Source organism: Xenopus tropicalis, chromosome 8, assembly GCF_000004195.4.
Source record: "Xenopus tropicalis strain Nigerian chromosome 8, UCB_Xtro_10.0, whole genome shotgun sequence".
Taxonomy (NCBI): domain Eukaryota; kingdom Metazoa; phylum Chordata; class Amphibia; order Anura; family Pipidae; genus Xenopus; species Xenopus tropicalis.
Window position 1 is genome coordinate 141,517,864 of NC_030684.2, and position 23,512 is coordinate 141,541,375.

Sequence of the window (23,512 nt, forward strand, 5' to 3'; positions counted from 1 at the left end):
TTGGCTACAGGTTGGTCTAGCCCTGGGGATATTGTAATTCTCTGATTGGCTACAGGTTGGTCTAGCCCTGGGGATATTGTAATTCTCTGATTGGCTACAGGTTGGTCTAGCCTGGGGATATTGTAATTCCCTGATTGGCTACAGGTTGGTCTAGCCCTGGGGATATTGTAATGCTCTGATTGGCTACAGGTTGGTCTAGCCCTGGGGATATTGTACTGCTCTGATTGGCTACAGGTTGGTCTAGCCCTGGGGATATTGTAATTCTCTGATTGGCTACAGGTTGGTCTAGCCCTGTCAGTGTCACCATGCTCTGATTGGCTACAGATTGGTCTAGCCCTGTCAGCGTAACCATTCTCTGATTGGCTACAGATTGGTCTAGCCCTGTCAGTGTCACCATGCTCTGATTGGCTACAGATTGGTCTAGCCCTGTCAGTGTAACCATGCTCTGATTGGCTACAGGTTGGTCTAGCCCTGTCAGTGTCACCATGCTCTGATTGGCTACAGATTGGTTTAGCCTTCTGAGTATTCTCATGCTCCAATTGGCTACAGGTTGGTCTAGCCCTGTCAGCGTAACCATTCTCTGATTGGCTACAGGTTGGTCTAGCGCTGTCAGCGTAACCATTCTCTGATTGGCTACAGGTTGGTCTAGCCCTGTCAGTGTCACCATGCTCTGATTGGCTACAGATTGGTTTAGCCTTCTGAGTATTCTCATGCTCCAATTGGCTACAGGTTGGTCTAGCCCTGTCAGCGTAACCATTCTCTGATTGGCTACAGGTTGGTCTAGCGCTGTCAGCGTAACCATTCTCTGATTGGCTACAGGTTGGTCTAGCCCTGTCAGTGTCACCATTCTCTGATTGGCTACAGGTTGGTCTAGCGCTGTCAGTGTCACCATTCTCTGATTGGCTACAGGTTGGTCTAGCCCTGTCAGGGTCACCGTGCTCTGATTGGCTACAGGTTGGACTAGGCTTGTGAAAGTTCTCAAGCTCTGATCGTAAAGTATCCTGCTCTGATTGGCCACGGCTTATTTCAAGCCACACCCACTAAAAAGTGCGAGACTGCCGTAGTATTACGTTTATTTCCGCCGTCACCGCGGCTTCATATCTACAGTTATCTCTAACAATTCCAATACAAACCTTGTTACACAACACCATTAATATAATTAGTGAGATATTAAAGGGGCGGCGACACCCCACCCTGCAAGGGTTAACAGGAAAAGGTAGTATAATGCCGGATATCACATGATCAGCTCATTTAGGGGTTACAGAGCTTTATATAGGGAATTCTGGGAGGCCAGTCGTACCTATAGGGCCTCTGTTTCTTTCCCTTGGGTCATCAGATGGTGCTGAACTACAAGTCCCAGAATTCCTCAACATATAACCTAGGGATAATGCATGCTGGGGGTTGTAGAACTGTAACATCTTGGGGTCCCGGGGTTAAAGGGGTCACCTTTGAGCTAACTTTTAGTATGCTCAGTTTGGAATTGTAGCATCTATTTGGTTGCTAGGGTCCAAGTTACCTTAGCAACCAGGGAGCAGCTTCAGTGAGAGAACAGGAGAAGGGCTGAAAAGTAAAATGAGTTAGAAAAAGTAACAATAAAACGGTTTCACGGAGCAAAGGTTAAAAGAAGGAGTTTAAAATAACTATGAAAAATAAATAATAAAGACCAATTGAAAAGATGTTTAAAACTGGCCATTCTATGAATGAACTTAAAGGTGAACCGCCCCTTTAAGAAACAGGGCTATTGAGCAACCTCACACCTTTAGGCAACCTCACACCTTTAGGCTTGGCCCCAGTATTGAGGGGCAGATACCCCAGTATGGGGGGGGGGCAGTATATGGGGGTAACTGGGGGACAAAATGGTACAGGGATCAGCAGCATGTCAGGGGTTACAGGAGAGATAGTGACACCCCCCTCTCCATTTCTGGGTGCCTGGGCCCCACCTATACAGAGTCTGGGAAGGAATGAGATGTGGGGGTGCTGCTCAGTAGTAGTACAGACAGTGCTGGGCCCCTCAGGAATGTATTGGGTTAGAGGGTATATAAACAGGCGCAGGGGCCTCACGTAGAAATCACTAGAAAAAAGTGCAGTTAGTCCCGTTATATAGAAAATTCCATCCAAAAATCCTACTATTAGTAATGATACATTCAGCAGCGGCAGGGGGCGGGGCTATGAGAGTGGGTGCAACATGGCCCCCTATTAACAAAGGGCACCGTGCTCTGTGTATAGTAGTACTGAGTATGGTAGATAGGCAGTCGCTGCCAGTCTGGGGGCAGTGCCCACAATACATGGGGGAACACTTGCAGTACTGCCGTAAGAACACTAGGGGGAAGCGCAATACAACCTGATGCTGAATGGAACTCAGCTTTTAAAGTCATAGTGTCCCCGAATTCAGGTTTCCCACTGTGCTCAGGAGTGAGATGTCCCTGTGCCTTTAAGACAAACACAAACTAATGGCCAATGGCAGCAGGGAGTTGCCCCCCCCACGGAGCTGGCCATGACTGCCCCCTAGTGGGTAAGTACACATCTACCCACCAACACAATAAGGATCCCTATATATAATCTGACCCTAACATGCCAATATCCCCTTTATTTACCCCCCCACTACCTCAATGACACCCCCCAGCTAGCCAGCGGGGCCCGTGATGCATTCACATGGTAGGGAAGAGTCCGACACAACCGGCCCACGTCTGGGCCGACCCACCGTAACCACACAAACAACTAGTCCATTATTCACACTTACTTGGAACATTCTAGAAAATCAGCTGACGGGGCGGCACCGCCTTAATTCCTCGGGCACTTGGGGCACGTGCCATGGCAACCCTGGGAGCGGCCGCAGCAAGAAAGCTCTGCTAATCCAACGGATCATATATCTCTGAGCCAGGGTTCAATGCTAAATACAGGCCATCTCCTCCGGGGCTCCGCTCCACTTATCTACAACTCATTCAGGTTGGGCTTGCGATGTCGCCATAAGGGCCCTGCAGAGAATGTGCTCTAAGCACTTCAACTCTACACTTGTTCTTCCTGTATCTGGGCTGCTCTCTTTCCTATGGCCAATAAAGTGGAGTTCCTGTCTGACCATGGGAAAGAGAGCAGCCCAGGAGCAGGAAGTACAGAGAATCAGAGCTCTGTACCTGGGTAAGTACTGGGGGGGAGATTAGATTCACTTACCCAGGGGGAGGTTCCTGCCTGACCATGGGAAAGAGAGCAGCCCAGGAGCAGGAAGTACAGAGAATCAGAGCTCTGTACCTGGGTAAGTACTGGGGGAGAGAGATTGGATTCACTTACCCAGGGGGAGGTTCCTGTCTGACCATGGGAAAGAGAGCAGCCCAGGAGCAGGAAGTACAGAGAATCAGAGCTCTGTACCTGGGTAATACTGGGGGAGATTGGATTCACTTACCCAGGGGGAGGTTCCTGCCTGACCATGGGAAAGAGAGCAGCCCAGGAGCAGGAAGTTACAGGGAATCAGAGCTCTGTACCTGGGTAAGTACTGGGGGAGATTGGATTCACTTACCCAGGGGGGGGGGGGTTCCTGTCTGACCATGGGAAAGAGAGCAGCCCAGGAGCAGGAAGTACAGAGAATCAGAGCTCTGTACCTGGGTAAGTACTGGGGGGAGATTGGATTCACTTACCATGGGGGGGTTCCTGCCTGACCATGGGAAAGAGAGCAGCCCAGGAGCAGGAAGTACAGAGAATCAGAGCTCTGTACCTGGGTAAGTACTGGGGGGAGATTGGATTCACTTACGCCAGGGGGAGGTTACTGCCTGACCATGGGAAAGAGAGCAGCCCAGGAGCAGGAAGTACAGAGAATCAGAGCTCTGTACCCTGGGTAAGTACTGGGGGAGAGAGATTGGGATTCACTTACCCAGGGGGAGGTTCCTGCCTGACCATGGGAAAGAGAGCAGCCCAGGAGCAGGAAGTACAGAGAATCAGAGCTCTTACCTGGGTAAGTACTGGGGGGAGATTGGATTCACTTACCCAGGGGGGAGGTTCCTGCCTGACCATGGGAAAGAGAGCAGCCCAGGAGCAGGAAGTACAGAGAATCAGAGCTCTGTACCTGGGTAAGTACTGGGGGGAGATTGGATTCACTTACCCAGGGGGAGGTTGCTGTCTGACCATGGGAAAGAGAGCAGCCCAGGAGCAGGAAGTACAGAGAATCAGAGCTCTGTACCTGGGTAAGTACTGGGGGGAGGTTCCCCTAGAGTCAGAACCTAATTACCCATGATTCCCTGCAAGGTGGCAAAGTGCTTGGGGCCCTCAGTAGAACATACTCAGTACTACTATACACAAGATCACAAGTGCTATTGTTGGCCAAGCTCAGGCTCAGGCTGTTCCCCAAGGTAAGACCGTTGGCCGGACAGAGGGACACTCTCTCAGTATAGCCCCTCCTATTGGCTAGAGCCGTATGGGCCGACACTGGCCCGGGGGCAGGATAACCCACGCGGGGGCATCTCAGGGCGCCTCAGTATTCCTTGAACCGGGCATCGCCGGGGCTGTGGTTCTGCAGGATGGAGTTGGCACGCGGAGACCACAGCAAGGTGGCCGTGAAGAAACAGATAAGGATGAGGTTCCCTATGAGAGCGGTGGCCACGACCCCCAGGGTGACGGCCAGAGAGTCCCCGTCTGAGTGCGCTGCCAGCCAGGCTTCCCGGGCGGCCCGGTCACACAGCACCGCCTCCAGCTGGAAGTGAGTGCCCAGCACGGCACAGATATGGAACAGTTGGTGGCTGTGGCCTGCAGGAGACAGAGTGTGGCTAGTGAGTTCCCTATATAGTGTGCCCCCTGCTGGCCTGGCATTGCAACAGCTATATGCTCCCCTCATCTCTACCCCTACTTACCTACATACACACCCCATAAGCACACTATGGCACTATAGCATTACTGGGTTAGTCCCACTAGGAGCTCCTGGACTGCTCTCTTCCCTATGGTCAGCCAGACACCCCCAGTATAAGTCACTCCAACCCCCCCCAGGTACAGACCTCTGTACTTCCTGCTCCTGCAAGATAAGATTCACTTACCCGGGGGGGGGGGGGGGTTCCTGCCTGACCATGGGAAAGAGAGCAGCCCAGGAGCAGGAAGTACAGAGAATCAGAGCTCTGTACCTGGGTAAGTACTGGGGGGAGATTGGATTCACTTACCCAGGGGGAGGTTCCTGTCTGACCATGGGAAAGAGAGCAGCCCAGAAGCAGGAAGTACAGAGAATCAGAGCTCTGTACCTGGGTAAGTACTGGGGGGAGATTGGATTCACTTACCCAGGGGGAGGTTCCTGTCTGACCATGGGAAAGAGAGCAGCCCAGAAGCAGGAAGTACAGAGAATCAGAGCTCTGTACCTGGGTAAGTACTGGGGGGAGATTGGATTCACTTACCCAGGGGGAGGTTCCTGTCTGACCATGGGAAAGAGAGCAGCCCAGGAGCAGGAAGTACAGAGAATCAGAGCTCTGTACCTGGGTAAGTACTGGGGGCAGATTGGATTCACTTACCCAGGGGGAGGTTCCTGTCTGACCATGGGAAAGAGAGCAGCCCAGGAGCAGGAAGTACATGAGAATTAGGAGCCAATAGAAATCCTTACCAAAGTAGTCAAAGCGCCCGGGCGCCAGGCGTTCTGGCAAATGCGAAGCGAACAGGAAACCAGTGAGAAAAGCGAAGGACAGGTGGGTGAAGTGCAGTCGGACCGCCTCATTCCAGTTACAGTCTTCTCCGAAGCAAAATATCAACTGCAATGCAGGGACACAGAGGTTGGACACACCCACACAATCAGCCTGACCATGGGAAAGAGAGCAGCCCAGGAGCAGGAAGTACAGAGAATCAGAGCTCTGTACCTGGGTAATTACTGGGAGGAGATTGGATTCACTTACCCAGGGGGAGGTTCCTGTCTGACCATGGGAAAGAGAGCAGCCCAGGAGCAGGAAGTACAGAGAATCAGAGCTCTGTACCTGGGTAAGTACTGGGGGAGATTGGATTCACTTACCCAGGGGGGGGGTTCCTGTCTGACCATGGGAAAGAGAGCAGCCCAGGAGCAGGAAGTACAGAGAATCAGAGCTCTGTACCTGGGTAAGTACTGGGGGGAGATTGGATTCACTTACCCAGGCAGGGAGGTTCCTGCCTGACCATGGGGAAAGAGAGCAGCCCAGGAGCAGGAAGTACAGAGAATCAGAGCTCTGTACCTGGGTAAGTACTGGGGGAGATTGGATTCACTTACCCAGGGGGGGGTTCCTGCCTGACCATAGGAAAGAGAGCAGCCCAGGAGCAGGAAGTACAGAGAATCAGAGCTCTGTACCTGGGTAAGTACTGGGGGAGATTGGGATTCACTTACCCAGGGGGAGGTTCCTGCCTGACCATGGGAAAGAGAGCAGCCCAGGAGCAGGAAGTACAGAGAATCAGAGCTCTGTACCTGGGTAAGTACTGGGGGGAGATTGGATTCACTTACCCAGGGGGAGGTTCCTGCCTGACCATGGGAAAGAGAGCAGCCCAGGAGCAGGAAGTACAGAGAATCAGAGCTCTGTACCTGGGTAAGTACTGGGGGGAGATTGGATTCACTTACCCAGGGGGAGGTTCCTGCCTGACCATGGGAAAGAGAGCAGCCCAGGAGCAGGAAGTAGAGAGAATCAGAGCTCTGTACCTGGGTAAGTACTGGGGGGAGATTGGATTCACTTACCCAGGGGGAGATTCCTGCCTGACCATAGGAAAGAGAGCAGCCCAGGAGCAGGAAGTACAGAGAATCAGATCTCTGTACCTGGGTAAGTACTGGGGGGAGATTGGATTCACTTACCCAGGGGGAGATTCCTGCCTGACCATGGGAAAGAGAGCAGCCCAGGAGCAGGAAGTACAGAGAATCAGATCTCTGTGTCTGGGGGAGACTCTTGATTTAAGAACTACTGGATCCCACAATCATTACTGGGCCGCGTGAGAGTTACAGTTCATCATTAAGCTACATTATTCCTGCCAGGGCCCCGCTGAGAGAGTGACAGGTTAAGGCTAGCAGTGCTCCCCCTACAGATCAACCGGAGTTAATACATAATAATCTGAGAAACCTTTCAGCTCCCTCTACTGTCCAGTTTAAAGAATAGCAGCTACGGAGACACTATCAATATGGCAGCTTCTCTGTCAGGGATTCGGCAGCTGATCTGCCTGTGTATTCGGACCCTCTAATGGGGCTACTTGACCGATATTTGGCCTACAATTGGGCAGATCTCCACGGGGCAGGTTTGATTTTCCCAATGGCCCATATACCCGCCATTTTAATTGAGCCGAATTAAATTGCATTTTCCAGTGTGCTATGAATATGGTGGCACCGCCCCAGACCCCCCACCCCGACTCACCCTGAAAAACAGCGGGATATTGTCAAACATGAAGGGGTGCACAAACGCCACGGTGCGCAGGACTTTACTGAGCTGCGGCTGATCCACTTCCAGGAACCTGCACACAAGAAGCTGTATGTAGAGAGCTTCATTACAAGGAAACTACATTTCCCAGCATCCTCAGCTACTTACCGGGAGTAGCAGGACAGCCCTGTGCAGATGAAGGTGTTGAACGCTGCAATGGGCACAAAGTAGCGGTGGAGGGCGCTATTGATCCAGCGGTCGGGCATGATGTAGGCGCTGTATATGAAGGCGGAGCCTGCGGGGGCAAATCAGGGAGTCACAAACACCAATAGGAGAGACTATAAGCGAATCAGGGAAGGCGTAGGGAACCCACCCAGGCTATAAAGGCTCAGCGCTCCGTAGTCCAGGAAGTAGCAGATATGGCGGGCGTGGGCGGACATGCTGCTGAAGGTGTGGGCAAAGCTGGAGGTGAAGGGGTACAGGCAGATCAGCATCATGTAAACCAGTAGGGGCCAGTTATAGGAGTGACCCCAAAAGTCCAGGGTGTGGGAGAGAAGCAGGAACCTCCAAAGGAAATACCTGAGGAGACACAAAGTGATCCCTCGTGCAACCATGTGATCAACGAGACCCTCACAGGCTCCTTGGCACCGCCCCCTACAGGGCAACACCCACGTATCATTTCTAACATGCCCCGCCCACCATAAGCCATAGGCAAAGTGGTACCTGCCACCTCGTGATTCCACTTGGGGCCAACGTTACCACAGCCATCACTGGTCTTCTCCACTCACCAGGTGGGCAGGAAGTGGGTCCAGATATTCACAGTTTCATTGGTCATTTGGAAGGAACTGAGCAGGCAGTCCAGGGCGGAGCTCTTAGGGTGCCGGTACCCAGATATGATCCCATCTTCCCAGAATACCTTGCAAGGAGAACACAAACACAGTCAGTTTCACATCACAGACTTGGGTTGCTAAGGGAACATGGGTAAGTACTGGGGGGAGACTGAATTCACTTACCCAGGGGGAGGTTCCTGCCTGACCATGGGAAAGAGAGCAGCCCAGGAGCAGGAAGTACAGAGAATCAGAGCTCTGTACCTGGGTAAGTACTGGGGGGAGATTGGATTCACTTACCCAGGGGGAGGTTCCTGTCTGACCATGGGAAAGAGAGCAGCCCAGGAGCAGGAAGTACAGAGAATCAGAGCTCTGTACCTGGGTAAGTACTGGGGGGAGATTGGATTCACTTACCCAGGGGGAGGTTCCTATCTGACCATGGGAAAGAGAGCAGCCCAGGAGCAGGAAGTACAGAGAATCAGAGCTCTGTACCTGGGTAAGTACTGGGGGGAGATTGGATTCACTTACCCAGGGGGAGGTTCCTGCCTGACCATGGGAAAGAGAGCAGCCCAGGAGCAGGAAGTACAGAGAATCAGAGCTCTGTACCTGGGTAAGTACTGGGGGGAGGTTCCTTCCTTGGGGGAGGGGGGAGTGGGTGAGAGCTGTGGGGACTATGGAAGGTTGGGCCCAGTCCATATGAATTGTGGGCAGATTGAGTGAGTGCCTGTGGGACAGGCGGGTGGGTTTGGGATCAGGCGGGTGGGTTTGGGATCAGGCGGGTGTCAGGCTGTAATTACACAGAGCTGGAATGTTGATCTGAGATTTAGGGGCCCAGAGGGATTTCTGTGCCATTGCAGAAGCTCATAGTCACTTTCTTTCTATTTATATGGAGTAATAACTATACTTATAGCTCTAACAAGTCTATTGTACTGTGACCAACTGCAAGCTGCTGTTAAACTGCAACTCTCTTTCCCATGGTCAGGCAGGAACCCCCCCCCCCCCCCCCCCCCCAGTACTTACCCAGGTACAGAGCTCTGATTCTCTGTACTTCCTGCTCCTGGGCTGCTCTCTTTCCCATGGTCAGACAGGAACCCCCCCTGGGTAAGTGAATCCAATCTCCCCCCAGTACTTACCCAGGTACAGAGCTCTGATTCTCTGTACTTCCTGCTCCTGGGCTGCTCTCTTTCCCATGGTCAGGCAGGAACCCCCCCCCCCCTGGGTAAGTGAATCCAATCTCCCCCAGTACTTACCCAGGTACAGAGCTCTGATTCCCTGTACTTCCTGCTCCTGGGCTGCTCTCTTTCCCATGGTCAGGCAGGAACCTCCCCCTGGGTAAGTGAATCCAATCTCCCCCAGTACTTACCCAGGTACAGAGCTCTGATTCCCTGTACTTCCTGCTCCTGGGCTGCTCTCTTTCCCATGGTCAGGCAGGAACCTCCCCCTGGGTAAGTGAATCCAATCTCCCCCAGTACTTACCCAGGTACAGAGCTCTGATTCTCTGTACTTCCTGCTCCTGGGCTGCTCTCTTTCCCATGGTCAGACAGGACCCCCCCCCTGGGTAAGTGAATCCAATCTCCCCCCAGTACTTACCCAGGTACAGAGCTCTGATTCTCTGTACTTCCTGCTCCTGGGCTGCTCTCTTTCCCATGGTCAGGCAGGAACCCCCCCCCCTGGGTAAGTGAATCCAATCTCTCCCCAGTACTTACCCAGGTACAGAGCTCTGATTCTCTGTACTTCCTGCTCCTGGGCTGCTCTCTTTCCCATGGTCAGACAGGAACCTCCCCCTGGGTAAGTGAATCCAATCTCCCCCCAGTACTTACCCAGGTACAGAGCTCTGATTCTCTGTACTTCCTGCTCCTGGGCTGCTCTCTTTCCCATGGTCAGGCAGGAACCCCCCCTGGGTAAGTGAATCCAATCTCCCCCCAGTACTTACCCAGGTACAGAGCTCTGATTCTCTGTACTTCCTGCTCCTGGGCTGCTCTCTTTCCCATGGTCAGACAGGAACCTCCCCCTGGGTAAGTGAATCCAATCTCCCCCCAGTACTTACCCAGGTACAGAGCTCTGATTCTCTGTACTTCCTGCTCCTGGGCTGCTCTCTTTCCCATGGTCAGGCAGGAACCTCCCCCTGGGTAAGTGAATCCAATCTCCCCCCAGTACTTACCCAGATACAGAGCTTTCACATGTACCCACTGCCTGTGTAAGCCCGCCATTAGGCTATCAGCATACTGTATGCAAGTTACACTATAGGGGGGCTCCGCCCAAGGTGGGGTGCATGACGTTAATAAGGGCAGGGGGGCACTCACCCGGGGCATCTGATGGACGCGGAAGAGCTGGGGCAGCTTTATCGTCAGCATCTCGAGCCCCCACGAGCCCCTTCTCCCTTCTCAGCCGGACAAAGTCGCTGCTTCAGACCGTCGAGCAGAAGTGGCGTCCCCGAGCAAACATCCGCGCTACGAGACAGGTTAGAGGAAGTGAGGTCGGCCCCCCGCGGGGGTCTCGGCATGAGAGAGAGCAGGGAACATCAGGAAGCCCAGCCCAGATGTGAGAGAGGGACCCCGGCCAATCACACACAGTAACATAGCAAGTCAGGCTGAGAAAAGACCCCCGTGCTTCGACCTTCCCAGAATTCCCTGCAAACAGATCCACAGGAGGGCAAACAGAGCCGGCCGCTAGGCTAACTGCCAACTCAACCTTATAGGCGCCCCCTGAATTTGATTTTCTCTATTCCAGCCCCCCTCACTGTCCTGTCACAGACTCTTATAGATTCCAGATGTTATCCTGGCGCTTCTGGAATTTATTCGGGGGTTAAATATCACGGGCTCTGGAGATCCACCAAACCCCAAGGGCCCCTTAAAGGGCCAGTTCACTTACAAATGAACTCATCTGCAGATGGACTTTTTCAATTATGTAGCTTTTTGTTCAACAGATTTGGGAATTTCAGCAGCTATCTGGTTGCTAGGCTTCAGCGGATCCTAGCAACCAGGTACCGGTTTGAATGAAAGAGACTGCAAGATGAATAGGAAGGGCCAGAATAGAAAGACAGGGAATAAAATGTAACAATGACAATACTACTGTAGCCTAATGGCCATATTCTTTATTTCCCAGGGTGCCACAGCCATGTGACCTGAGCTCTGATAAATTTCAGTCTCACTTTACTGCTGCGCTGCAAGTTGGAGTGATATCCCCCCCCCTTCACCCCCAGCAGCCAATCAGCAGAACAATGGGAAGGGAGCAAGATAGCAGCTCCCAGTAGGTATCAGAATAGCACTCAATAGTAAGAAATCCAAGTCCGGCTTGGGACTCCTCCAGTTACATGGGAGTAGGAGAAACAATAGGTTAGCTGAAAGCAGTTCTAATGTGTAGCGCTAGCTGAAAGCTCAGACTCAGGCACACTTTACTGCTGTGCTGCAAGTTGGAGTGATATCCCCCCCCCCCTCACCCCCAGCAGCCAATCAGCAGAACAATGGGAAGGGAGCAAGATAGCAGCTCCCAGTAGGTATCAGAATAGCACTCAATAGTAAGAAATCCAAGTCTGGCTTGGGACTCCTCCAGTTACATGGGAGTAGGAGAAACAATAGGTTAGCTGAAAGCAGTTCTAATGTGTAGCGCTGGCTGAAAGCTCAGACTCAGGCACACTTTACTGCCGCGCTGCAAGTTGGAGTGATATCCTGCGGCTTTCATCTCTACATGCTTGGACCTCCTACCTGCCCCAAGCTAAAACTGCTTTATCTGCAACCCAATCAGTGACCCACTGACCACCATTAAAGCAGGCAGCCGCCATTTGTTAGTAAGGGATTTGCATCGTGCCAATATCTTGTTTATGTGCCAGAATGGGGGACCTGATGCCCAGGGCCATGTACCGGCTACACAGTTAGATGGCGAGGAGGGAGGGAGCAGTGACATCTACGTGCTGAATGGAAAGTGAAAGTAATTATAGGCCCCGCCCCTATGCCTGAGACCTAGAGGCAATATAATTGACAACTGGGGCTTTAAAATGCCTTTATAATGGGAGCGGATGTGTTCATAAAAAACAAAAGAATTTGGATTTCTTGTTTCATTTGAACAGGACTTTTATTATAGAGCTTTTTATGTCTCGGCGACATTTCCCCTATAGGAGTAAAATATAAAATAAGGAATAGAGATAAGACCCACCATCTGTAAATCCTACCCACAATCCACAGGGTTATTTTCCTGTGGGTACCCACAGCTTCCCCCACCAGTTGTTACTCAACTCTCCAAGCCCCCATTTGGTTGGGCCTCTCCCTCCACCGCCATTTCCCACCATGAACCTTTCTGTTTCACCGTTCCCTCCCTCCGGAACCCTATCCCTCCGGAACCCTATCCCTCCGGAACCCTATCCCTCCGGAACCCTATCCCTCCGGAACCCTATCCCTTAATTCATTCACCTTCCCTCGGTCTCGACAAAACGAGAGACTCCCTCACACTCTTGGCACTCAATCCCAGTTACCCACCCACTTAGATTGTGAGCTCTATGGGGCAAGGACCTCCTTTCTCTTCTCTTAATTCTATTAAGTTATATACTGTATATACTCGAGTATAAGCCTAGTTTTTCAGCACCCAAAATGTGCTCAAAAAGTCACCCTCGGCTTATACTCGAGTCGGGTCCCTCCAAACTAGCACCCTCTCTCCTTTGAGTGCAAATTAGGCCCCCCGCAACCAGACCCTCCAGTGCCCTGGCCCGCTCCCAAATTCATCTTCATCTACTATTCTCCCCTGTCCCATTTTGCACTTTTTGCAGACATTTCACTTTATATTCTATATAAACTATATATTGTTTTGAAGGATTTTAACTCTTTGTGTTTTAGCTTGGTTGCTGATTGAGTAATCTTAAGGTATTATTGTTGATAAAACAATTGTTTTTGTTGACCCTCCACTTACAGAGCTAGTTTACAGTTTTTATTTGAAATAAATATTTAAAAACTTATACCCCACTGATGCCTCATTTAATGTAATTTTATTGGTATTTATTTTGATGAAACTTAGCAGTAGCTGCTGCATTTCCCACCCTAGGCTTATACTTGAGTCAATAAGTTTTTCCAGTTTTCTTAGGTTAACTTAGGTACCTCGGCTTATATACGGATCGGCTTATACTCGAGTATATACGGTATGTCACATTATATGGATCCCACCAGATCTTTTTTGTTACACAACTTCAATCACTTTACATACAGTGCAATCGACAACAATATTGTTAAGGAACCTGCCCGGCAGGTGTAGGGGCACCGACGACGGGCCTGAAATCGGGCAGATATCAATTGGGCAGGTTGAAAAAATCTAGTTGGATCGGGGACCGCATCGGCTCGTTAATGCGGTCCCCAAACCAATTGCTCCTACTACCGGCATTCTAATTAGAACGTTTGGCCCCAGGGCCAAATGACCAAATTAGCCTGAATTCACTCGATATCGCCCACCAGTAGGTGAGGGACATCGGGAGAAGATCCACTAGCTTGGCGACCTCACCAGGCGAGTGGATCTTAACGTGAATGGCCACCTTAAATGAGAAAGTGAAACCACCTTCTGATTCTGTTGACTCAATGCAAGTAGGAGGAGTTAATAAAACCAGTTACCAGTCCACTAATAGTCCTGCTGGATAATAAACTGCCCCTTATCTCAAAGCCTTACAAAGGCTGCAGTTGTATATAGAGCTCCTAATCACCAGTTGATCGAATCACGTTGTTTGGGGCGGGGGGGTATATAGATATACGCCTTTCCCATCATGGGGCGGGGGTTTATAGATATACGCATTCCCCATCATGGGGCGGGGGTTTATAGATATACGCATTCCCCATCATGGGGCGGGGGTTTATAGATATACGCATTCCCCATCATGGGGCGGGGGTTTATAGATATAGACCTTCCCCATAATCGAGCGGGGGGTTTATAGATATAGACCTTCCCCATCATGACTGAATGTTCAACAAACGGAAGGAAAAAGTTCCAACAACTTTTCGATAGTCCTCAAAGTCGGGCCGACGGTATTTTTTCCATGGACAGTTGCAGTCCAAGTTTTTCCGCCATTTCCTCCAGTGGCCTCTTCTCTACGTAGAAGGTCGTCTCATTGGTCGATTTCAATTTCGTTATAACCCCAAGCTGGACAAAGGAGGACAGTGTATTTTTTTGCATATCAGAAGAGAGAGCTTCGACGCACCGACTGGCTCCGGATACGATCAGACGAGAAATAAAACTCCTCATTCCAGACACGTATTGCATTTCCGTGAAGCCATTAGTAACTTCCCTCGACAGATACGAAGCGGCCAACTTGTAACCTTCAAGAAATGGCTGGAACATCTGCGATAAAAACAAAGCAGCAATTGCCCCACTGTCCGTTATTTTGATTTCATTAGGGGTCACATGAATGATGTCGCATTTGGCCAACATGGAGCAGCCTTCTTCAAAATCCTTATCTCCGGAGCTGGGGGAGAAGATGAACTCTTTGGAAAAGATATCCCTCAAGAAGTGAAATGAATTCAAGATGTCTTCTTTCCTGGAACTCTGGACTATTTCACGAGCTAGAACCACCAGTGCAGGGCGTACACACACATTGATCACTTGGTTCCTATATAAGGCACAAGTGAGGGTTGAAACTGCTCGTCTGAAGACGACCTCCTCCGTCATTGAACCTGTGAGCTCCTCGAACAAAGCCACCCGTCCATCGACCAGACGGAGAAGGTTGGAGTGAAGCTCAATGCTGGAACGGACCACCACGCCGGCTGACTCATTATCAGGCCACTCTAGGAACCCTCCGAAGGCTTCTACTAAATCTTTCAGCCAAAGAGTCTTTTCAACTAAGACATTAAAGTCCATCTCTGGTAAATTCTGTAGCAAAATGGTTGCCACCAAGACTCCAGGGCTAAGAACCATATTTGCGATTTGGGTAAGTTCCACTTTGTAAGCCACATCGCGGACAAAGAGGTGCAGGTCTTCAGACGGTTGCTGGGGGAGGTGTCGGGGCGTTAGATTATACTGGGAGCGGCTTATTCTTCCATAAGACAGAGAACGTAATGATAAAGGCACACCGAAGTAGACGTGGATGCTTCCAAAGTTCTGATGGAGAACACTCCTTGCTTTGATCATTCCCGACGTAGACTCTTTGGGTTTGGGCACGCCTAGGAGTTCATAGGCAAGAAGAGATTCTTCCAGAACCCGTTCATAAGTAATACTGATCGGAACAATGTACGTGTCGAACACTTGGCCTTTAAAAAACGGCTCCATGACGACAGTTAACATGCCAAACTTTGGACTTAATATCTTGCCCGTTCTGCTCCTCCAGCCCTCGATGAAGAACTCCACCGGGGCGTAACCGCTTCGCACTAAGGCCTTCACGTATTCCGCAAAGACCGCCCAATAGAGTGGGTTCCCTCGGAACCCTCGCTTTATATAGAAGGCGCCGGCCATACGCAGCAGTTCTCCTACGAGGGTCATGCCGGTGAGGGCGATTCCCGCGGCGATGACGGGAAGCGCCAGGTCGTACGTGTACAGAACGAAGGACAGCATCAAAAAGTCGACGTAGCTTTGGTGGTTGGGAATCAGCACAACCGGGTGCTCTCGAATGGCCTGAGTCAGCCGCTGGACCCCTTCCTCGTTGACGCGCACTTTGCGGAAGAGGCGCTTGAAGATCTTGCTGAGGGTCAGAGCGAAGAATCGGACGGCTTCCATCCGCAGGTTCTGACCCATTTCGTCTAGAATATCCGCCGCCTGTTTCTGAAGGGAATCTAGCGGCTGCCCGATTTCCAGAGAGATCTGACCAATGACGTACTGCAGCTCCACAGACTGTAGGACCATAGTCTTTAAGGCACTGGGCGGGCAGGGGGTCAGGTGTCTGTAAATTACCGGTGTGTAGCGCCTCATAGCGTAGGTGAGGTCACTAGTCTGCCGCCGCGCCTCCAGTATGTCCTCAAACGCCTCTCTCTTCCTGCTCCGGAACGGTCTCTCACATAAGCACTTTCCCGCCATTTCTCCTGCACACAAACACTGCTCACTTTCCTCTGAGGTACCGGAGTCAGACTATTCCTGTAAGTCATGTGACCGACTTTGAGCAGAGGGAGGGGGCGGGAACAACACAACTGTAACTAGGAGCTCACCGAGACGGCTACGGAAGCCCAGACGCCTGCCCAATCGGATTTGATGTTAGGGCCGGGTTGCCAGGCTTATTTTTCCAAACTAGACAAAGTCAGTTCTAAGACCAGCCCAAAACTAGCCAAACTACAACTCTCAGCAGCCCCAAGATATCCTGAGAGATATAGCTTAAGAACCAACTGCAGAACTGCCCCACATCCCAGTAGAAAGTAACAGTACAATCACATACCCTATAGAGCAGGGGGTAGAACTGCCCCACATCCCAGTAGAAAGTAACAGTACAATCACATACCCTATAGAGCAGGGAGCAGGGGGTAGAACTGCCCCACATCCCAGTAGAAAGTAACGGTACAATCACATACCCTATACCCTCTGTTCTGGGGTATTATACATGGAATTGGCACTGTATTTATCCTGCTGTGGGTTCTGGGGTATTATACATGGAATTGGCACTGTATTTATCCCGCTGTGGGTTCTGGGGTATTATACATGGAATTGGCACTGTATTTATCCTGCTGTGGGTTCTGGGGTATTATACATGGAATTGGCACTGTATTTATCTGCTGTGGGTTCTGGGGTATTATACATGGAATTGGCACTGTATTTATCCTGCTGTGGGTTCTGGGGTATTATATATGGAATTGGCACTGTATTTATCCCGCTGTGGGTTCTGGGGTATTATACATGGAATTGGCACTGTATTTATCCCGCTGTGGGTTCTGGGGTATTATACATGGAATTGGCACTGTATTTATCCTGCTGGGGGTTCTGGGGTATTATACATGGAATTGGCACTGTATTTATCCTGCTGTGGGTTCTGGGGTATTATACATGGAATTGGCTCTGTATTTATCCTGCTGTGGGTTCTGGGGTATTATACATGGAATTGGCACTGTATTTATCCCGCTGTGGGTTCTGGGGTATTATACATGGAATTGGCACTGTATTTATCCCGCTGTGGGTTCTGGGGTATTATACATGGAATTGGCACTGTATTTATCCCGCTGTGGGTTCTGGGGTATTATACATGGAATTGGCACTGTATTTATCCCACTGTGGGTTCTGGGGTATTATACATGGAATTGGCACTGTATTTATCCCGCTGTGGGTTCTGGGGTATTATACATGGAATAGGCACTGTATTTATCCTGCTGTGGGTTCTGGGGTATTATACATGGAATTGGCACTGTATTTATCCTGCTGTGGGTTCTGGGGTATTATACATGGAATTGGCACTGTATTTATCTGCTGTGGGTTCTGGGGTATTATACATGGAATTGGCACTGTATTTATCCCGCTGTGGGTTCTGGGGTATTATACATGGAATTGGCACTGTATTTATCCCGCTGTGGGTTCTGGGGTATTATACATGGAATTGGCACTGTATTTATCTGCTGTGGGTTCTGGGGTATTATACATGGAATTGGCACTGTATTTATCTGCTGTGGGTTCTGGGGTATTATACATGGAATTGGCACTGTATTTATCCCGCTGTGGGTTCTGGGGTATTATACATGGAATTGGCACTGTATTTATCCTGTTGTGGGTTCTGGGGTATTATACATGGAATTGGCACTGTATTTATCTGCTGTGGGTTCTGGGGTATTATACATGGAATTGGCACTGTATTTATCTTCTGTGGGTTCTGGGGTATTATACATGGAATTGGCACTGTATTTATCCTGCTGTGGGTTCTGGGGTATTATACATGGAATTGGCACTGTATTTATCTGCTGTGGGTTCTGGGGTATTATACATGGAATTGGCACTGTATTTATCCTGCTGTGGGTTCTGGGGTATTATACATGGAATTGGCACTGTATTTATCCTGCTGTGGGTTCTGGGGTATTATACATGGAATTGGCACTGTATTTATCCCGCTGTGGGTTCTGGGGTATTATACATGGAATTGGCACTGTATTTATCCCGCTGTGGGTTCTGGGGTATTATACATGGAATTGGCACTGTATTTATCCTGCTGTGGGTTCTGGGGTATTATACATGGAATTGGCACTGTATTTATCTGCTGTGGGTTCTGGGGTATTATACATGGAATTGGCACTGTATTTATCCTGCTGTAGGTTCTGGGGTATTATACATGGAATTGGCACTGTATTTATCCCGCTGTGGGTTCTGGGGTATTATACATGGAATTGGCACTGTATTTATCCTGCTGTGGGTTCTGGGGTATTATACATGGAATTGGCACTGTATTTATCCCGCTGTGGGTTCTGGGGTATTATACATAAGGTAGAACTTACCCCTGGGACAGTTTGAAGGAATCTGTGTAGAAAATTAAATTACCTACCCAAAACATAAAAATTCCCTCTTTGGGGCAAGGGCAAGGTGCATTTTTTTTCTTGGGGCCTATAAATATACCTTGCTGGGGGGGGGGGGCTATAAATTTATTGTTACCTAATGATCTCCTATTATACTGGGGGGGGGGGGGGGGGGGGGGGGGGGGAGGGGAATAAACCGAGGCAACTCTGTATTTGTTTACTTTGCCTTGGAAGACTCAAGCTTTCAAACTTGCAAGATCAAATGTTACGTGGTAACTAGGGCTGGCCCCTTAGCAACCATACAAACAGTGCAGCTAGATTATCTTTCCAGTCATAGCCTTTCCTACATTTCATACTCAGCGAGACCCCAGGGGCCCAGAGAGCAGTTTAAATAGCAAAATGAAAAAGGTGAAATTTAAAACCAACTAATGAATTTATCGTTGTGCTTATTCTCACACTGCCGTGTCTGTAACCAGAGATGCCAGGGGTAGCTGGGAGTTACAGTACAACTACAGCTGGAGGGTTAGAGTTATATTATTTACATTTAGTTTTACTTCCCAATAAAACCAGAGCTCTGTACCTGGGTAAGTACTGGGGGGAGATTGGATTCACTTACCCAGGGGGAGGTTCCTGTCTGACCATGGGAAAGAGAGCAGCCCAGGAGCAGGAAGTACAGAGAATCAGAGCTCTGTACCTGGGTAAGTACTGGGGGGAGATTGGATTCACTTACCCAGGGGGAGGTTCCTGTCTGACCATGGGAAAGAGAGCAGCCCAGGAGCAGGAAGTACAGAGAATCAGAGCTCTGTACCTGGGTAAGTACTGGGGGGGAGATTGGATTCACTTACCCAGGGGGAGGTTCCTGCCTGACCATGGGAAAGAGAGCAGCCCAGGAGCAGGAAGTACAGAGAATCAGAGCTCTGTACCTGGGTAAGTACTGGGGGAGATTGGATTCACTTACCCAGGGGGAGGTTCCTGCCTGACCATGGGAAAGAGAGCAGCCCAGGAGCAGGAAGTACAGAGAATCAGAGCTCTGTATCTGGGTAAGTACTGGGGGGGAGATTGGATTCACTTACCCAGGGGAGGTTCCTGCCTGACCATGGGAAAGAGAGCAGCCCAGGAGCAGGAAGTACAGAGAATCAGAGCTCTGTATCTGGGTAAGTACTGGGGGAGATTGGATTCACTTACCCAGGGGAGGTTCCTGCCTGACCATGGGAAAGAGAGCAGCCCAGGAGCAGGAAGTACAGAGAATCAGAGCTCTGTACCTGGGTAAGTACTGGGGGAGATTGGATTCACTTACCCAGGGGAGGTTCCTGCCTGACCATGGGAAAGAGAGCAGCCCAGGAGCAGGAAGTACAGAGAATCAGAGCTCTGTACCTGGGTAAGTACTGGGGGGAGATTGGATTCACTTACCCAGGGGGAGGTTCCTGCCTGACCATGGGAAAGAGAGCAGCCCAGGAGCAGGAAGTACAGAGAATCAGAGCTCTGTACCAGGGTAAGTACTGGGGGGGGGGGGGGGGATTGGATTCACTTACCCAGGGGGAGGTTCCTGCCTGACCATGGGAAAGAGAGCAGCCCAGGAGCAGGAAGTACAGAGAATCAGAGCTCTGTACCTGGGTAAGTACTGGGGGAGATTGGATTCACTTACCCAGGGGGAGGTTCCTGCCTGACCATGGGAAAGAGAGCAGCCCAGGAGCAGGAAGTACAGAGAATCAGAGCTCTGTACCTGGGTAAGTACTGGGGGGAGATTGGATTCACTTACCCAGGGGGAGGTTCCTGCCTGACCATGGGAAAGAGAGCAGCCCAGGAGCAGGAAGTACAGAGAATCAGAGCTCTGTACCTGGGTAAGTACTGGGGGGAGATTGGATTCACTTACCCAGGGGGAGGTTCCTGCCTGACCATGGGAAAGAGAGCAGCCCAGGAGCAGGAAGTACAGAGAATCAGAGCTCTGTACCTGGGTAAGTACTGGGGGGGGGGGGATTGGATTCACTTACCCAGGGGGAGGTTCCTGCCTGACCATGGGAAAGAGAGCAGCCCAGGAGCAGGAAGTACAGAGAATCAGAGCTCTGTACCTGGGTAAGTACTGGGGGGAGATTGGATTCACTTACCCAGGGGGAGGTTCCTGCCTGACCATGGGGAAAGAGAGCAGCCCAGGAGCAGGAAGTACAGAGAATCAGAGCTCTGTACCTGGGTAAGTACTGGGGGGAGATTGGATTCACTTACCCAGGGGGAGGTTCCTGCCTGACCATAGGAAAGAGAGCAGCCCCAGGAGTAGGAAGTACAGAGAATCAGAGCTCTGTACCTGGGTAAGTACTGGGGGAGATTGGATTCACTTACCCAGGGGGAGGTTCCTGCCTGACCATGGGAAAGAGAGCAGCCCAGGAGCAGGAAGTACAGAGAATCAGAGCTCTGTACCTGGGTAAGTACTGGGGGGAGATTGGATTCACTTACCCAGGGGGAGGTTCCTGCCTGACCATGGGAAAGAGAGCAGCCCAGGAGCAGGAAGTACAGAGAATCAGAGCTCTGTACCTGGGTAAGTACTGGGGGAGATTGGATTCACTTACCCAGGGGGAGGTTCCTGCCTGACCATGGGAAAGAGAGCAGCCCAGGAGCAGGAAGTACAGAGAATCAGAGCTCTGTACCTGGGTAAGTACTGGGGGGAGATTGGATTCACTTACCCAGGGGGAGGTTCCTGCCTGACCATAGGAAAGAGAGCAGCCCAGGAGTAGGAAGTACAGAGAATCAGAGCTCTGTACCTGGGTAAGTACTGGGGGAGATTGGATTCACTTACCCAGGGGGAGGTTCCTGCCTGACCATGGGAAAGAGAGCAGCCCAGGAGCAGGAAGTACAGAGAATCAGAGCTCTGTACCTGGGTAAGTACTGGGGGGAGAGGCAATTTTCTCATTTACCCATTCACAAAGGCCCCACACCACTGTGCCAGGAATGAAGAATCTCACATGTGGAAAGAGCAAATTCTTACCGCCCTACACCCTATAGAGCTATGGTACTGGGCAGTGGGTAACCCACACCTTCCTACACTGCCTAGGGGAAATATGGCAGCTCCCACTCTGATGTACCAATATACCCCATACCAAACATTAACTGCCCTTCACGCTGGGCAGTGAGTGAATAAGATGAGGGGGCCTTCCAGCTGCGCTTGCCTGTCGGAGGGACGCGGGGAGCTGTAGTGTAACTACCCCCTGGGTGGGTGATGGTACTTTCCCAAACCATACAGTGCCACAGTGGTGCCAACCATGAAAGGGGCATCTCTTAACTCCTTCCCTGCCAGTTTGCTCCCCCTTAGAGCTACAGGATCCCAGCCAGTCACACACACACTATGTCAGAGCCCGGCCATTCCCGGGGCCCCCAGGAGCCCCCCCACTGACCTGCTCCTGCGAGTTTGCCCTCTCATGGGTCCCAGTTATCCCAGATAGTTGCGATCTTGCGGTTTGTAGGATGGGAGTGTGGTTACCTCCTGGCAAGGGGAACTCTGCCTGCACAACTGCCTTTCTCTGCACATTCCTTGGCTGGGGATCTTGGGATAGAGCCAAGCCCCCCCCTTCCCCAGTCCCTGCCCTCCCATTGGGCGCCTCCATTCGGTCAGGAGATCCGGCTCTATAAGAGCTTTGTGCTCTTCTGAAAGGGGGCCCCGTCTTACATTTCCCTTGCTCTGTCCCCACCCTCCATTGTGAGCACAAGAGTGCGGTGTCCCAGCTAGCCGGGCGGCCCTGGGGTGTGGGAGCCATAAATCACCCCCGCTGGGCCACATCCAACAGCAGAGCAGCTCTGGGTAGCCTAGAACAAGGGGTGCAGAAGGTTAACTTTCCCTTTGTTCAGGTAGAAGGGACCAATTACTGGCAAACAATAAGTTTCCCTTTTATCCTGTATTTATTCACCCCTTTCCGACTCCTTATACAGTTCCCTATGTCTGCTACTTTGTTTCAGGAGTCGGAACCAGCCATGAAGACAATATAAAACAGTCAACACTGGAACTGAACTGCACATCTGGGGCAGATTGGATTCAAGTACCCAGGAGGGGATTCTTGTTTAACCATTTATATAATCTTTTCTTGAACTACAGCTCCCACAATCCCCTGACAACCTCCCTAGAGACAGCTCTGACCCCCCCCCCCCAGAAAAAATATTTCATAGTTTTCCAGGCAATATTATTAATATTAATTTAAGGACAAAAAAGCCATGGATAAGGCAGGAGGGCCCCCGGCACGGACAGTAACAGTATCCAGTAGGCGAGGGGGTCACGCCGGGCCCCTGTCAGTAGGCAGAACAGCAAACAATAGCCCCTCTCTCCCGGCCCAACGCTCATTAACATGCAGCTTTCCCCATACTCAGCCTCATCGCCAAGGGAACCCGACCGGATCAGCGCCTGCTTGTAAATCACTGGCACGGGGGCCCCCACAGAGAGGTTCCCTCCAACTAAACCCCCCCATAATCTAAAATGTGGATTCAGGGAATTCCAAAGATAAAATAAATATATCTTATAGGAAACGGCAAAATTATCTCCCCCCAATCTTGGATAAATACAGTGCCAATTCCATGTATAATACCCCAGAACCCACAGCAGGATAAATACAGTGCCAATTCCATGTATAATACCCCAGAACCCACAGCAGGATAAATACAGTGCCAATTCCATGTATAATACCCCAGAACCCACAGCAGGATAAATACAGTGCCAATTCCATGTATAATACCCCAGAACCCACAGCAGGATAAATACAGTGCCAATTCCATGTATAATACCCCAGAACCCACAGCGGGATAAATACAGTGCCAATTCCATGTATAATACCCCAGAACCCACAGCAGATAAATACAGTGCCCAATTCCATGTATAATACCCCAGAACCCACAGCAGGATAAATACAGTGCCAATTCCATGTATAATACCCCAGAACCCACAGCAGATAAATACAGTGCCAATTCCATGTATAATACCCCAGAACCCACAGCAGATAAATACAGTGCCAATTCC

The 23,512-nt window shown here is 50.7% G+C and overlaps 2 protein-coding genes across 3 annotated transcripts; both read right to left on the reverse strand.

Annotated features, from left to right (window-relative positions):
- Positions 1–4,112: 4,112 nt before the first annotated feature.
- On the reverse strand, positions 4,113–22,072 carry paqr6 (progestin and adipoQ receptor family member VI). Of its 2 annotated transcripts, XM_031891576.1 has the most exons (8): positions 21,906–22,029; positions 10,450–10,596; positions 8,108–8,235; positions 7,693–7,898; positions 7,488–7,614; positions 7,317–7,413; positions 5,567–5,711; positions 4,113–4,731 (listed from the first exon to the last, which is right to left on the reverse strand). In XM_031891576.1, exons 2-8 carry the CDS (start codon positions 10,498–10,500, stop codon positions 4,460–4,462), a joined length of 1,026 nt encoding a protein of 341 aa, XP_031747436.1. In that variant the 5' UTR covers positions 10,501–10,596; positions 21,906–22,029; the 3' UTR covers positions 4,113–4,459. The 2 variants fall into 2 exon arrangements, with proteins under 2 accessions (XP_031747436.1, XP_031747435.1); XM_031891575.1 differs by lacking the exon at positions 10,450–10,596 and having other exon boundaries at positions 21,906–22,072.
- On the reverse strand, positions 13,595–16,388 carry LOC100494829 (dihydroxyacetone phosphate acyltransferase). Its single transcript, XM_002941141.5, has one exon. The coding sequence runs from the start codon at positions 16,118–16,120 to the stop codon at positions 14,126–14,128; it is 1,995 nt and encodes a 664-aa protein (XP_002941187.1). The 5' UTR covers positions 16,121–16,388; the 3' UTR covers positions 13,595–14,125.
- Positions 22,073–23,512: the final 1,440 nt, after the last annotated feature.

Coding starts and splice junctions, on each gene's coding strand:
- paqr6 (XM_031891576.1), bottom strand. CDS start 10,500: ATGCTGACGATAAAGCTGCCCCAGCTCTTCCGCGTCCATCAGATGCCC. Junction 7,615..7,692: donor GCTGAGCCTTTATAGCCTGG/GTGGGTTCCCTA, acceptor TTGCCCCCGCAG/GCTCCGCCTTCATATACAGC. Junction 4,732..5,566: donor CGGGCGCTTTGACTACTTTG/GTAAGGATTTCT, acceptor TGTCTCCTGCAG/GCCACAGCCACCAACTGTTC.
- LOC100494829 (XM_002941141.5), bottom strand. CDS start 16,120: ATGGCGGGAAAGTGCTTATGTGAGAGACCGTTCCGGAGCAGGAAGAGA.